General features: G+C 39.4%; 1 protein-coding gene across 1 annotated transcript in view; it reads right to left on the reverse strand.

The window, feature by feature from the left end:
- Positions 1-9538, reverse strand: part of LOC120861171 (synaptotagmin-10) — a 114514-nt gene extending 104976 nt beyond the window's left edge. The window contains exon 1 of the mRNA XM_040236824.1: positions 9265-9538. Within this exon, the coding sequence (XP_040092758.1) occupies positions 9265-9415 (151 nt within the window). The 5' untranslated portion in view covers positions 9416-9538. The remainder of the gene's footprint in view (positions 1-9264) is intronic.
- Positions 9539-17241: the final 7703 nt, after the last annotated feature.

Here is a 17241-nt window from a genome sequence, read left to right on the forward strand (position 1 = left end):
ACCTCAGATATGCTGATGACACCACCCTTATGGCAGAAAGCGAAGAGGAACTAAAGAACCTCTTGATGAAAGTGAAAGAGGAGAGTGAAAAAGTTGGCTTAAAACTCAACATTTAAAAACTAAGATCATGGCATCCAGTCCCATCATTTCATGGCAAATAGATGGGGAAACAATGGAAACAGTGAGAAACTTTATTTTGGGGGGCTCCAAAATCACTGCAGATGGTGACTGCACCCATGAAATTAAGAGACACCTGCTCCTTGGATGAAACACTATGACAAACCTAGACAGAGTATTAAAAAGCAGAGACATTACTCTGCCGACAAAGGCCCCTATAATCAAAGCTGTGATTTGATTTTTCCAGTAGTCATGTATGGATGTAAGAGTTGGACCATAAAGAAAGGTGAGCACCAAAAATTGATGCTTTGAACTGTGCTGTTGAAACAGACTCTTGAGAATCCCTTGGACTGCAAGGACAGCAAACCAGTCTATCCTAAAGGAAATCAGTCCTGAATATTCACTGGAAGGCTGATGCTGAAGCTGAAAGCTCCAGTCCTTTGGCCACCTGATATGAAGAACTGACTCACTGTAAAAGACCCTGATGCTGGGAAAGTTTGAAGGTGGGAGGAGAAGGGGACAATAGAGAATGAGACAATTGGATGGCATCACCAACTGGATGTACGTGAGTTTGAGCAAGCTCCAGGATTTGGTAATGGACAGAGAAGACTGGTGTGCTGCAGTCCACGGGGTCACAAAGAGTCGGACATGATTGAGTGACTGAACTGAACTGACTGAGTTTCAGAAGGGATTGGGAGGTGATTAAATAGCACCCACTGTTATACAGTTAATGATATTGAGGCTTCTTGAGGATAAATACGTTAATTCAATTATTCATTCTCTCAGTATCCAATAAATATTTATTGAAACTCTTAACAAGCCACAGTTTTTTTCTAGGCACTGAGGATAAAACAATAAACAAGCCACTGCCCCCAAAGTGTTTACAGCCTATTCAATTAATGTCATTAACAGAATAAAATGTAGATCAGGAAAAACATAATTATATTTTCAAAATATAGATTATTGAAATTGAAATTGGAAAGTCCATTAAACACTTATGATAATGTTCATTTTCTGACAACTCTTTAGACAAAAACAATTTTTAAATAAATGAAGATGTATTCCCAATAACAACAATTTTCCTCCATAAAACAAGATTACAATGATGATTAAGTTTTAAAGAAAATCTGATTTGGATAAAATGGACAGCTATATACTCTGTATATTAAATTGCTCTTGAAAGAATCAGATTTCTGAAATTCACAGCTCATATAGAGAGGAAACACATATCTTAATTTTGTCTCAAAGTGGAAAAAAGTTTAAGGCAAAAAATAAATCATGGCAATACAGCCAAAATATTGATATCTCACAGTGAAGAGTACTGGATGTTTGCTGATACTTGCTTGGCCTTTGAAGCCAAGATACTCATCCATTTGCCTAGAAGCAACTGAGATCAAGCACAATATGTGCTGAAGATCATGTAAATATGAGACTAGAAATAGTAGAAGCTGGCCATTCTTCAGTGGAGTATCAATATGGGGAAGGAAAAAACCCTCTGGTGCATCCTTCAAATGTGCCTACAGGTTTGAATTCACTGTGGTTCAGTTACTTTTTGAAACCTACAACGCTCAAGGATTTCTATTAATCCTAACATGCCTACTATGTTTCTAAACTGTAATTCTTTATACAATCATTAGAATGTGTAAAACTCATTACTACTAGTGATACAAAATAATTAAATTAATTGGTAATCATTTGCTTTCTACCTGTAGAGAAAACCTATAAAGTCCTTTTACTCATTTTAAACTATGACAGACCTAAAATGCATTATTCTCAGAAATCATGTTATTTTGATTTTTGTACTTAGCCATCTCTGTTTTTATTAGTCAAGTAACTTCAACGAAAGTGTTTGCCATATAAATACCTACTTGTTCCCACATCTTGAGAAAATGAAGAACACATATATGAATTTAGAAGAATTTGTTTACATTTTTATTTTTGAATTTTAGTACTAAATTAAAAGTGTAAAATGTAAATTTAAAACATTGAGGAATTAAATGTTTATATAAAATTTTTAAATTATGGTTAGGTCTGCACAGTTGTGATGTGACTATGAGTTTAAGGGGGTTTGATTAGCTGCATTTATGAGGTCTTCTTTTTTTTAATTTATTTTTTTATTTTACTTTACAATTCTGTATTGGTTTTGCCATACATTGACATGAATCCACCATGGGTGTACATGCGTTCCCAAACATGAACCCCCCCTCCCACCCCCCTCCCCACAACATCTCTCTGGCTCATCCCCGTGTACCATCCCCAAGCGTGCCATATCCTGCATCAGACATAGACTGGCAATTCGATTCTTACATGATATTATACATGTTTCAATGCCATTCTCCCAAATCATCCCACCCTCTCCCTCTCCCACTGAGTCCAAAAGCCCGCTATAAACATCTGTGTCTTTTTTGCTGTCCTGCATACAGGGTCATCATTGCCATCTTTCTAAATTCCATATATATGCGCCAGTATGCTGTATTGGTGTTTTTCTTTCTGGCTTACTTCACTCTGTATAATCGGCTCCAGTTTCATCCATCTCATCAGAACTGATTCAAATGTATTCTTTTTAACGGCTGAGTAATACTCCATTGTGTATATGTACCACAGCTTTCTTATCCATTCATCTGCTGATGGACATCTAGGTTGTTTCCATGTCCTGGCTATTATAAACAGTGCTGCAATGAACATTGGGGTACATGTGTCTCTTTCAATTCTGGTTTCCTCAGTGTGTATGCCCAGCAGTGGGATTGCTGGGTCATATGGCAGTTCTATTTGCAATTTTTTAAGGAATCTCCACACTGTTCTCCATAGTGGCTGTACTAGTTTGCATTCCCACCAACAGTGTAGGAGGGTTCCCTTCTCTCCACACCCTCTCCAGCATTTATTGCTTGCAGATTTTTGGATTGCAGACATTCTGACTGGTGTGAAGTGGTACCTCATTGTGGTTTTGATTTGCATTTCTCTAATAATGAGTGATGTTGAGCATCTTTTCATGTGTTTGTTAGCCATCCGTATGTCTTCTTTGGAGAAATGTCTATTTAGTTCTTTGGCCCATTTTTTGATTGGGTCATTTATTTTTCTGGAATTGAGCTGCAGGAGTTGCTTGTATATTTTTGAGATTAGTTGTTTATCAGTTGCTTCATTTGCTATTTTGTCTTTAACAAGTGGTGCTGGGAAAACTGGTCAACCACTTGTAAAAGAATGAAACTAGATCACTTTCTAACACCGCACACAAAGATAAACTCAAAATGGATTAAAGATCTAAATGTAAGACCAGAAACTATAAAACTCCTAGAGGAGAACATAGGCAAAACACTCTCCGACATAAACCACAGCAGGATCCTCTATGAACCACCTCCCAGAATTCTGGAAATAAAAGTAAAAATAAACAAATGGGACCTAATTAAAATTAAAAGCTTCTGCACAACAAAGGAAAATATAAGCAAAGTGAAAAGACAGCCTTCCGAATGGGAGGTCTTCTTAAGTAATGAAATTTCCTAAAATCTCACAAGCATTTGGATATGGAGCAGCAATTAAAGACCAGAAATGAACTTAAATCCAGTTCAAAAACTATTATGTATATTCAGTCACAGTATATATGAAAAATTACATTTAAGGCAATAGGCCAATATACTGTTTTGTATTTTCCCTAAATATTAGAGTATTAAGTTCTATTTTATGTTATTGAATTTAGTGGGTGACTTGTCTATTTTGGAGGGGGAGAATCAGTGGTAAAAAGACTGCAAAAATCTGATTTTCTAAAAAACTGCACACAATGAACTTTCTAGTGTACTAGTAATGTTGACATCAATAATATCTCTGAAAAAAACTTTGTCAAAAGAGTAAATTAACCAGTATTGCCATCTGCAGTTAAGTTACTGTAAAGTTTACTAAAATATAGACTCTGTCAACTTGACTGCTTGATTCTCAAGTCAATAACATTATCACCGCTTCTGCTACTGCTATTGCAGTAAATGGTAAAGAGAATGGTGAAGCCTCTTCTTTACTGGTATTAAAAAAAAAAAAACAGTAGAAGAATATTTTATTTCTATATGAGATTCATGACTTCTTTAAGGTAAAGTAACTTTAGGCTTACAATCAGTCTTCTGTATCCATGTTTCACATCCATGCAATCAATCATCCACAGGTTGAAAGTATTTTTAAAAATTCAGGAAGTTTAAAAAAAAAAATTGGATTGTCAAACAGGCAACTATCCACATTGCCTTTATATGGGTCTTCCTTGGTAGCTCAAATGGAAGAAAATCTGCCTGCAATGCTGGAGACCCGGGTTCAGTCCCTGGGTCAGGAAGATCCTCTGGAAAAGGGAATGGTAATCCACTTCAGTAATCTTGCCTGAGAAAACCTATGGACAGAGGAGCCTGGAGGGCTACAGTCCATGGGATCGAAAAGAGTCAGACATGGCTGAGCACCAAATGAATGAGTGACATATCATTTACCTTGATTTAGACGTTGTTGTTCAGTCACTCAGTCGTGTCTCATTCTTTGTGACCCCATGGACTACACACGCCAGGCTTCCCTGTCCTTTACCATCTCCCAGAACTTGCTCAAACTCAGGTCCATGGAGTTGATGATGCTATCTAATCATCTCATCCTCTGTTGTTCTCTTCTCCTCTTGTCTTCTATCTTTCCCAGCATTAGGGTCTTTTCCAATGAGTCAGCTCTTCGCATCAGATGGCCAAAGTATTGGAGCTTCAACATCAATCCTTCCAAAGAATATTCAGGATTGATTCCCTTTAGGATAGACTGATTTGTTCTCCTTGCAGTCCAAACGATGCTCAAGAGTCTTCTCCAACCCCACAGTTTAAAAGCATCAATTCCTCAGCAATCAGCCTTTATGGTCCAACTCTCACGGCCATATATGAGGGCTTCCCTGATAGCTCAGTTGGTAAAGAATCTGCCTGCAATGCAGGACAACCCAGTTCGGTCCCTGGGTTGGGAAGATCTGCTGAAGAAGGGATAGGCTACCCACTCCAGAATTCTTGGGCTTCCTTTGCGGCTCAGCTGGTAAAGAATCCACTCACAATGTGGGAAACCTCGGTTTGATCCCTGGGTTGAGAAAATCCCCTAGAGAAGGCAAAGGCTACCCACTTCAGTATTCTGGCCTGGAAAATTTCATGGACTACAGTCCATGGGGTCGCAAAGAGTCAGACATGACTGAGTGACTTTCACGTGCTGGAAAAATCATAACTTTGATTATATGGACCTTTGTCAGCAGAATAACGTCTCTGTTTTTTAATACTCTGTCTAGGTTTGTCATAGCTTTTCTTCCAAGGAACAAGCATCTTATAATTTCATATATGCAGTCACCATCTGCAGTGATTTGGAGCCCAAGAAAATAGTCTTTCACTATTTCCCCATCTATATGCCAAGAAGTGGGCTTCCCTGGTGGCTCAGCTAGTAAAGAATCCCCCTCCAATGCAGGAGACTTGGGTTCAATCCCTGGGTTGGGAATAGCCCCTGGAGAAGGGAAAGGCTACCCACTCCAGTATTCTGGCCTGAAGAATTCCATGGACTGTAGAGTCCATGGGTCACAAACAGTCAGACATGACTGAGCAACTTTCATTTCATTTTTTCATGCCATGAAGTGATGGGACCAGATGCCATGATCTTAGTTTTTTGAATGTTGAATTTTAAGCCAGCTTGAATTTTTTCACTCTCCTCTTTCACCTTCATCAAGAGGTACTTATAATACCCTGATGAAGGTATTATATACATCAAGAAGATGAAGAGGTATTAGAAGTACCTCTTGATGATTTAGGTATTAAAGGTAATCCAGTGATTATTTAAAGTATATGGGAGGAAGTGCTATAGCAAATACGACAGCATTTTATGTAAGGAACTTGAGCATCATAAATCTTGGTATCTGTGTTAGTTGCTCAGTCGTGCCCGGCTCTTTGTGACCCCATGGAGTGCAGCCCACCAGGCTCCTCTGTCCATGAGATTTTCCAGGCAAGGATACTGGAGTGGGTTGCCATTTCCTTCTCCAGGGGATCTTCCCAACTCAGGGATCAAACCTGGGTCTCCTGCACTGCAGGCAGATTCTTTACCAACTGAGCTACAAGGGAAGCCCTTAAAGTATATGGAAGTAAGTGTTACAGCAAATACTACAGCATTTTATGTAAGGAACTTGAGCATCATAAACCTTGGTATCTGTGGGGCCTCCTGGATTCAATCACCCAAGGAGACCAAGAAAGCCCTGTACCTGAACTTCTCTCCCCCAACCCCTGCATTAAGGAATCTAAAATCATGCACAATCTGGAAGTTTGCAATTGTTGTTGCAACCTTAGAATAACTGACACCATCTGGGCAGTGCTGAAAGTAAAAAACCATCATTCTATTCAATGTCCATGTCCTCTTACCATAATGTGTTTCTCATTAAACAAACAGTGAGTCAAGTATCACTTGCTAGAACAAGTGCATAAGAAAATCTACTACAAAGAACAAGGTGAGGCTGAGTAGCTAATTAATATAGCTAAAGATTTGATAATTAATCTTTGATACATTTCATAGATATCTATTAGTAATAGGAGCTTATTTGCAGATTATTTTACTTTTTATTTTTGTATGGATTTACAAATGGAAAGTGTAAAACAAGTTTCTACATCCTTATATCTCATACGCAACCTAGAAGGATATCTTTTTTAGTGGTAATCATTCAATTAATATTCATATATTAAATTGAATACCCAATGTGAATAGTACATATTTTCACTTAAAGGAAGAAAAATACCCATGTAATTGTTTGAGATTTTGTTTTGCTCCATTTTTGTTCCCAGGCACAAATCTGAAAGGAATTAGGATTACAATTACTTCCTATAAGGCTTAGAACAAGTTCAGAATTCTCTCTACAATTCATATGCTGTGTTTTACCTTAAGCTGTGCTGAGCTAGGTTGCTTCAGTTATGTCCGACTCTTTGAGACCTAGGGACTGTAGCCCAAGAGGTTTCTCTGTCCATGGGATTCTCTAGGCAAGAATATTGGAGTGGGTTGTTGTGCCCTCCTCCAGGGGATCTTCCTGACCCAGGAATCGAACCCATATCTCCAGCATCTCTTGCACAGCAGGCAGGTTCTTTATCCACTGAGCCACTGGGAAGCCCACCTGAAGGCCATAATTGTGTATCTATAAAGATTTAAAAGCTAGTATTTGGCTTCCAGTCTTCAGATTTTCCTCATTACTAGCCAATCTAAGGCCCAGAAAACCACTATTTGCTGTATGATCACAATGGCTGGGGTTGGGGGTGGAGTGGAAATCAGGAGTTTTATCCACAGCATCACCTATTAAATGACCAAAGTTCAGATCGTTTAAATACTCTCATTTCTTTCACTGCACTTCCATCTCCGAGTCTTATCTTTAGCATGTGTATCATCAGACATTTCAGAGCAACTTATCCAATTACCACAGAAGACTTTAAGTTCAAACTATTTTGAGTGTTTACCTCATAATGAGCAACTATACACAAGACAAGCATATATGTAATATTCAGCCAGTGACTTCAACTAGTAGTTGAATTTCACACACTCCTAGAAATGTAACACCTGCTGAACAAACGGGAAAAGACTCTGCTGTGTTTATTAAGATTCACAAAATGTCTATGTTTCCAGCATATGTACAGCAGCAATTATGTATCATTCCTCTCCAGGGCCTAAGTAGCAACATCTCCTCAGGTTCTGCCAAGGGCAGGCAGAAGCCTCTCTTGGTTCCTATTACAAATATTCCACTTAAATAATGTTACTGTAAAGGTTAAAACACATTTGTTCCCCACCTCCCTCCTTTCTCTCTTTGTCTTTGGTGGTAGTGGATGGGGAACCCACTAACTGTGCCTTCCTTGTCTCCTTCCTAGCATACAGTGTTCTCCACTGTTAAGGTTCCATGCTGAACTAAGGTCCAGCTCTCATCTGTTGCCCTGACTACCCTCAACCCACGAGGTCCCTCCAGAAGACTAAAATGACAGGCTAGTAAAAGGAAAGAAACAAACCCTACAGAAGGAATGACAATCTTCCAGCCCGATAACGAAAATCCCCAAACCTGTGTTCATCTCCCAAAACTATGTGGACTCTCTCCCATGGCACTCAACTCGGCCTGCAACTCCAGGAATCCAGCTAGACCCCATTAATGGCACAATAGGCTACACAAACTTCACAGAGCAGGTGGTTACAAGTCCTTTCCCTCCAGGCATCACCCCTGAGTGGCTCTGCTATGATCCACATTCCTTTTGCAAAAAATCTGTTACCTGAGACTTCTTTCCACCTTCAGATTTCTAAAGGTCCGTGTGCCTCCTCCATCCCACACCGTTTTTTACCCCCAAGTTTGTTGACGGGGCAGAGAGGATGCCTGTATTAAGGGCTGTATGAGCACCTGTGTAGAAAGGATTTATAAACCTTTCCTTCTTCCACTTAAATCTGTCTGTCCTCTAAGCCTTAACTGTTGCCTCGAAAAATGGGGTTGATCATCCCCGCTGTTGGCCCAACGTTGTCAAGAAGCCCTAGAATTTCATATATATTAAAAGGTTTTGCACACTGTCAAATGAGAAGATGACATTGGTTGCAGGTTACCCCTACCGGGCTCCTTTCTGTTCTCGGGGACCAACGCAGCCCCATTTCCAAGGCGGGTTTTTTTTTTTTTTTTTTTTTTGCTTGTTTTGTTTTGTTTTGCATCTAAGTATGGATTCTTCGGCCTGGCCCCTTCCCCAAGCCGCGACCCGCCACCTGCGGGACAAAAGCGAGGGCAGCCAGAGTCCCGGTGGCAAATGGCCCCCGCGGGCAGCGCTCGGCTAATGATCTGGACGCCGCGGCCCGCGCTCTCCTCTCCTCTCTGGGAGCGAGATGGGAGGCGTGGGAGAGCTCAGAGAAAGAGGGTACAGGAGCCTAGGAGCGAGAAACGGCGGCAGCGGGGACGAAGCGGACCAGAGAAGTGGAAGAACCCAGACAGATGGAGGCAAGAAGACAAAACCCGAACAATCCACACTGGAAGCCGCCAGGAGCTAATCAAAGGAGACGGGTAAGACAGGAAGGCTAGGCGTCCTAAAGAAGCCCCGGCGCCGCGCGGAAGGCGCAGGACCCAGGAGCTTAGGACCGAGAGCGCGAGTCCCCTAGGACTGCGAGGTCGCGAGCGGAGCCCTCCCCAGTTACCTGTGTTACTTCCGCCTTGGCTGCCCCCGTCCGGGGGGAAGATGCTCGAGCATTTCTCCCACTCCACCTGGCCCGCGAAGCACAGCTCCGTGACGATGTGCAGCGCCTTTTGGCACAGGCTGCTCACTCCGTCCTCCTTATGGAAACTCATCGTTTGGCCTCGTTTCTCCCAGATAGCTGTTCGTTCCCCTTCCAGTTACCTCTGTGCTGACCCCTCTAGCGCCCTAAGTCATATCCCGCCCTCGGAGACTTTGGCCCAAGAGCGCTCAGCTAAGAGGCGACAACTCTTAGGAGCCCCAGGTTGGCCCCATGGCGGGAGCAGAGGGCTCCAGAGAAGGTGGAGAGGCTGGGGCAGGAATTAGAGCTAGGCGCAGGCGGCAGCGAGGTTATTGCTAACTCTCAGGCCGCGCGAACGAGCCCAAGCAAGCCAGAGAGACCTGGCATGGAGAGCGGAGAGGAGCGCGGGGAGACGTAAAAAACCTAAAGCCCTTCACTTGCAGAAGCGTTTGTGTTTCTGGAGGGTGCCTGACGACGGCGCGTCCAATCGCAGCCTGGCGCGGGTCTGGTGACCCCTTCTCTAGTCAACCGGGGAAGCGGGAGACAACGGAGGAGGCGCCGCTGGGCGCCCTTGCTGGGTTTTCCTGCTGAGGCCAGAGATGCTCTTCTGGCGCGCAGGTTGGTGAGAAATCTTGGTTTTCTGGATACCTTTCCCAGCCCCGTACCCCCCTACCAAAACCCCTCTTGATTACAGATGTGCTCTGATTCTATAATACTTTTCTTTAAAAGATCATGCCAACTGAAAACAAACTGAAAAAGTTAACGAAATACCTGGTAGATGAGCGATCAAACCAGACGTCTACAGAAAGAAAAAAAGACATCCCAGGAAAGCATCTTAGAAATGACTTCTTTTTTCTTTTTGATTTCTAACTATGATTGTCTAGAAACAGAATATTCAACCTAAGAGCTCTTTTTACTACTAATAGTAAAATTCTCCATGAGGTGCATTTACCATTTACCCAGTTCAGTTTTTTTTAATGCATAAATAAAGTGAATAGGCAAAGTTGTTCATTGCTATTTAATTTTTTTTTTACTAAATTTAAGAGACCACAAAACAAAATGTTATTTGTATTAATATTCAGTTTGAATTTTGTTATTAATATGCAATTGGCAATTGAGATTGCATAACCTGACCTCCTTTATCACTCTATCAAGTGACTTAAGTACTGAAGAAGACAAGGCACAGGTGTTAAAGGGGAAAAGGGTTAAGTTCAAATCTGTCACACAGATTGCTTAACCTGAGGAAATTGCTTTCAGGGCTTTAATTAAGTCAAAGGGCTGACTGAAGCGTTTAGACTCTTATAATTCTCTAACGCAAATGAATGGAGCTAAAGCTACAAAATAATGTTAATAAACATGTGCCACAAGGTTATAGGAAATAAATATACATTGCTTTTAAATTGTTTTCAGGCAGAGTTTGATCCCATATTATAATCTGAAGATTGATTTAACTTTTGTTAGGTAAGGATTCTATATTTTAGAAGTGAAATATCCTGAATTTGTTCATGTTAAGGATGAAGAAATTTCCCTCTACCCATCTTGATTCTTCAGGGTGGTCTAAGAATTAAATTGATGTGAGAAAGATCAACAGGAGAAAAAAACAACAACAACTAGTAATGTACAATGGGAGAGACTCAGGAAAAGTGAGTGACTCACCAAAATGGCTGAAGCCCTCACCTTAAATGCCCTCTTCAGCTAAAGACAAAAGAAGACGTTGGGGTTATCCGTTTGGTACCTCAGAGGAGTGGAAGACAATTCACAAGGAGATGGAAAAGCAGATGCTTGGTAAACAAATGTTTACTCTGCCATACAGAGACAATAGGAGACAAAGAGACTTTTAACAAACAGATTTTGCTAGGTTTCTCCCAGTCTACACATGTAGTTCATACAAAGTTTTCTTTGATGATAGCTCCCTTCCTGGAACAGCTCCAGCTACATTCTTTAGGCAGCTAGCAGGACTCTCAAATTTATTCCTGAGTCTTTTGGGTGTTGTTTTCAGCTCAGAATAATCTGTGTGCCCAAGAGACATTTTGGGGTGGCAGGTTTTGCTCCCAAAGAATAGGTAGTTTTATTTTAAACCATCCCACAGTTTGTGATAAATTATTTCTTCTGTAAGGACACTATGGTAAAGCTTAGGGTAAACATTTGGCATAGCATCCCAGTAGGGAGCATATATTAGTTGAATCATTTTAACCTGATTCATAGGACAACTGGTATAACTAACGACTATTTTTTCTTGCATGAATTAAGACAAAGTATAATCTGCTGGCTTCATTTGCTTTTTGTTTTTATGCACATCGATCTGGGTTGTTTTTAGATCAGATTGACTAAAGAAACAACTTCACTGTCAATTTAAGAAACCTTAAATATCTACTATGTTTGAAGCTGTTATTAAATAAGTGCACTGGTGCCCATGTTATAGAAAGCCAAACTCTGACAGTGGGTGTTTGCAGCAAAGTAGTAAGCATTTATTTGGGCATTAAGCAAGAACAGGCAGATTATGCTCAAGCAAGAGTTTTTAAAGACGTTAGGAAAGAACTGTGGACATTCTTCTGATTGGTTGATAGGGAAGAACCAATTTTGACTCCTTGTTTTGGATCTGTTTCTTTGACTTTAATCTTTGCTTTTTGTTGCTTTTGTTATTATAGTCATACATAATGGCCTGCTTTGCGAAACCCTGCCCCTTTGTCTGAATGTTAAACCAAAGTGCCTTTGTTCAGGACCCTGCTCACTTGTGGATGGCTACAAGAAGGAAGAAGTTAACTTATCCCCTCCCTGAGACTGGCCATTCCTGGAAATATTTGCAGGATTAATGACTTTTTACTTTACTTCCTCACTGCTTCCCCCTCTCCTTTCTGTAAAAGATACTGGTTTCCCAATTCCAATAAAATGGTTATTTTGAGATATTAGTCTGCCATCTTCTTGGCCAGACAACTTTCCAAATAAAGTTATATTCCTTACCTCAACACCTAGTCTTTTGGATTTATTGACCTGTCATGTGGTGAGCAGAGTGAGTCTGGACTTGGTAACAGGTTGGTGGTGAGATAATAGGGTGATGTTTGGGAAACCTCAATCTTCCGGCTCCAATCTGGGGCCTACATGTGTGTAGTCAGCATGTAGTCACCATCCTCCACCTTGGTGGGGTCTTAGTTTCCACACAAAAGCTCAAAGATATGCATTAAATTGTATCTATATCCCTTCAGGAAGAATTAGGAGCTTAATGACTCTGTTGTCCTAATCACTAACTGCTTGAGCTTACTCTCTGAAGCTCAGTAAAGATTTTGAAGACTAAAGCCTCTCTTTCTACAAACAAGAAATGGGGGCATAGAGGGGATTCTGTATGGAAGGCCCCTCAGGGTCCTGCTCAGTTTCATAAGTAATACATTTTAATAAGTCCCTTTCCAATTGTCTTTGCCCTCTAGTCCTTCACACTTAAACAGACAGATCCATATGAAATGACCTGCAAAGCAATGCTGTTTACATATTTACTACATAAGCTGTTGTGTGGGATGTCTAAACCAGTGATTTTATACTATTCAGAGGCTCTACTTGCATAAGGCAGTATGGCTCTCTGTTGACCCTCTTTTGGATTTTTTCCAGGTTTTTTTTTTCTCCTTTGATTATTTTTTAATTGGAGGAAAATTGCTTTATACTGTTGTGTTGATTTCTGCTGTACAACAATGCGAATCAACCAAAATTATGCATATATCACTTCCCTCTTCAGTGCTTCCCTGGTGGCTCAGACAGTAAAGAATCTGCCTGCAATGCAGAAGACCTGGGTTTGATCCCTGAGTCAGGAGGATCTCCTGGAGAAGGAATTGCCAACCCACTCCAGTTTTCTTGCCCAGAGAATTCCATGGACAGAGGAGCCTGGTGGGCTACAGTCCATGGGGGTCACAAAAAGTCAGACATGGCTGAGCAACTAACATTTTTTGCTTTTTAACCTCCCTCTTTAGCCTCTCTTCACCCCCTATATCCTATCCTTCTAGGTCATCAAAGAACACCAGGCTGGGCTCCATATATATATAACAATTTTTCACAAGCTCTCTCTTTTACACATGATAATGTATATATCATTGATCCTACTTTTTTGGTTTATACCACTCTTTCTTTCTATCACATGTCCACAATTCTGTTCTCTATGACTGCATCTCCCTTCTTTCCTTGCAAATAGGCTCATCAATGTCATTTTTCAAGATTCCATATATGTGCATTAATATACTGCCTATGTTTCCCTCTATGAGCTTTACAGTTTGTGGCCTTACATTTAAGTATTTAATCCATTTTGAGTTAATTTTTGTGTATGATGTTAGAAAGTGTTCTAATTTAATTCCTTTACAGGTATCTGTTCAGTTTTCCCAGCACCAATTATTGAAAAGACTGTCTTTTCTCCATTGTATATTCTTGCCTTATTTGTCAAAGATAAGGTGCCCATAGGTGCATGGGTTTGTCTCTGGGCTTTCCATCTTGTTCTATTGGTCTATATTTCTGTTTTTGTGCCAGTAACATACTGTCTTGATGACTGTAGATTTGTATTATAGTTTGAAGTCAGGAAGGTTGATTCCTCTGTTTTTCTTTCTCAAGGTTGCTTTGACTATTTGGGGTCTAATATTTCCATACAAATTGTGAAATTATTTGTTCTAATTATGTGAAAAGGGTCATTGGTAATTTGATAGGGATTGCATTAAGTCTGTAGCTTCCTTTGGGGAGTATAGTCATTTTCACAGTATTGATTTTTCCAATCCAAGAGCACAGTATATCTCTTCTTCTGTTTGTGTCATCTTTGATTTCTTTCACCAGTGTCTTATGGTTTTCTGAATACAGGTCTTTTTTCTCTTTAGGTAGGTTATTCCTAGATATTTTATTCTTTTTTTGTTTTAATGGAGAATGGAATTGTTTACTTAATTTCTCCTTCTGGTTTTTCATTTTTAGTGTATAGGACTGCAAGGGATTTATGTGTGTTAATTTTATAGCTTACAACCTTACTATACTCATTGATTAGTTCTATTAATTCTCTGGTGGCATCTTTAGTGTTTTTTATGTATATATATAGTGTCATGTCATCTGCAAACAGTGAGTGTCTTACTTCTTTTTCAATCTGGATTCTTTTATTTCCTTTTCTTCTCTGATTGCTATGTCTAGGATTTCCAAAACTATACTGAATAATAGTGGTGAGAGTGAGCACTCTTGTCTTGTTCCTGATCTTAGAGGAAATTCTTTAGTTTTTCACTGTTGAGAATGTTTGCTGTGGCTTTGTCATGTATGACTTTTATTATGTTGATGTACATTCCTTCTATGCCTATTTTCTGAAGTGTTTTTATTATAAATTGGTATTGAATTTTGTTGAAAGCTTTCTCTGCATCTATTAAGATGCTCATATGATTTTTATCTTTCATTTTTTAATATGGTGCATTACATTGTTTGATTTCCATATATTGAATGCAATATATACATGCCTTGCATATATTAGGATATATATGCCTGGGATAAAACCCACTTGATCATGATGCATAAACTTTTAATGTGTTGTTGGGTTCTGTTTGCTAGAATTTTGTTGAGGATTTTTACATCAATGATCATCAGTGATATTGGCCTGAAATTTCCTTTGTGGTATCTTTGTCTGGCTTGGTGTCAGAATGATGGTGCCCTTGTGAAATGAGTTTGGGAGTTTTCCTTCCTCTGCAATTTTCTGCAAAGTTTTGAGTAGGATAAGTGTTAACACTTCTCTAAACTTTTGATAGAATTCACCTGTGAAACCATCTGGCTCTGGGGCTTTCTTTGTTGGAAGATTTTTCAATACACTTCCAATTTCCATGCTTATGATTGGTCTGCTCATGTTTTCTATTTCTTCCTTGTTCAGTTTTGGAAGGTCATACTTTTCTAAGAAATTGTCCATTTATTCCTGGTTATCCATTTTATTGGCACATAGTTGTTGATAGTAGCCTCTTATGATCCTTTGTATTCCTGTGTTGTCTCTAATAACTTCTCTTTTTTCATTTCTAGTTTTATTGATTTGAGTCTTCTTCCTTTTTTTCTTGATAAGCCTGGCTAGTGGTTTGTCAATTTTCTTTATCTTCTCAAAGAACCAGCTTTTAGTTTTATTGATCATTGCTATTGTCCTCCTTTTTCTTTCATTTATTTCTGCTCTGATCTTTATGATTTCTTTCCTTCTACTAACTCTGGGGGGGTTTTTGTTCATTTTCTGTGGTTTTAGGTGTAAGAATTTGTTGCATCTCTTGTTTCTTGAGGTAGGCTTGTACTGCTATAAACATCTCTTTTAGCACTACTTTTGTTTCATCCTGTAGATATTGAATTGTTGTGTTTTCATGATCATTTATTTCTAGGTATATTTTGATTTTCTTTTTGATTTCTTCAGTGACAGGTTGGTTATTCAGAAGTGTATTGTTTAGCCTCCATGTGTTTGTTACAGAGTTTTTTCCCCCTCTACTTGATATCTAATCTTATAACACTGTGGTGGGAAAAGATATTTGAAATGATTTCTTTTTCTTTCTTTTTACTTTTTTAAAATATAAATTATTTATTTTAATTGGAGGTTAATTACTTTACAGTATTATATTCGTTTTGCCATACATCAACATGAATCTGCCACAGGTAAGGCTTTTCAATATTTCTTTTACGGTAGGTTTAATATTGCTCAATACCTTTAGTTTTTGCTTATCTGAGATATACTTTACCTCTTCTCCTATTCTAATTAATATTCTGCTTGGTATAGTATCATAGATTGCATGTTTTTCCCTTTCAGGACTTTGAATATAGTATGCCTCTCCTTTCTGGCATGAAAAGTTTCTGCTTTTCAGATAATTTATTTATCAGCTAAATAAATTAGCTGATAACATTGTGGGGGTTTTCTTGCTGACTTTTGTTTTTCTTCTGATGTGTTTAGAACACTCTTTTATCTTTAACTTTTGTTGTTTTAATTGACATGCCTTGGTGTGGATCTGTTTGGATTCATCTTGTTTGAAATCCTCTGTGCATCCTGTACCTAGTTTAGTTTTGGAAAGTTTTCAGTCATAATTTCTTCAAATACTTGCTCTGTCTCCTCTCTCTCTTCCTTGTTGTTGTTCAGTCACTAAGTTGCATCTGACTCTTTGCAACCTCATGAAATGAAGCACACCAGACATTGCTGTCCTTCACTATCTCCCAGAGTTTGTTCAAATTCATATCCATTGAGTCAGTGATGCCATCCAACTATCTCAACCTCTGTTCCCCCTTCTCCTCTTGTCCTCCATCTATCTAAGCATCAGGGTCTTTTCCAGTAAGTTGGCCCTTCACATCAGGTGGCCAAAGTATTGGAGCTTTAGCTTCAGCATCAGTCTTTCCAATGAATATTCAGAATTGGTTTCCTTTAGGATTGACTGGTTTGATCTTCTTGCTGTCCAAGGAACTCTCAAGAGTTTTCTCCAGCACCACAGTTTGAAAGCATCAACTCTTTCACTTTCAGCTTTCTTTATGATCCAACTCTCACATCCATACATGATCACTGGAAAAATCATATCTTTGTCCTTTGGATTTTTGTCCTCAAAGTGATGTCTCTGCTTTTTAATACATTGTCTATATTTGACATGGCTTTTCTTCCAAGAAGCTAGAATCTTTTAACTTTGTGGCTACAGTCACTTTCAACAGTGATTTTGGAGCCCAAGGAAATAAAGTCTGTCACTGTTTGCATTTTTTCCAGATGTTCAAACTGGATTTAGAAAAGGCAGAGGAACCAGAGATCAAATTGCCAACATCTGCTGGATCATGGAAAAGCAAGAGAGTTCCAGAAAAACATCTATTTCTGCTTTATTGACTATGCCAAAGCCTTTGACTGTGTGGATCACAATAACCTGTGGAAAATTCTGAAAGAGATGGGAATACCAGACCACCTGACCTGCCTCTTGAGAAACCTATATGCAGGTC

This window comes from Oryx dammah, unplaced genomic scaffold (genome assembly GCF_014754425.2).
Source record: "Oryx dammah isolate SB20612 unplaced genomic scaffold, SCBI_Odam_1.1 HiC_scaffold_11229, whole genome shotgun sequence".
Lineage (NCBI taxonomy): Eukaryota > Metazoa > Chordata > Mammalia > Artiodactyla > Bovidae > Oryx > Oryx dammah.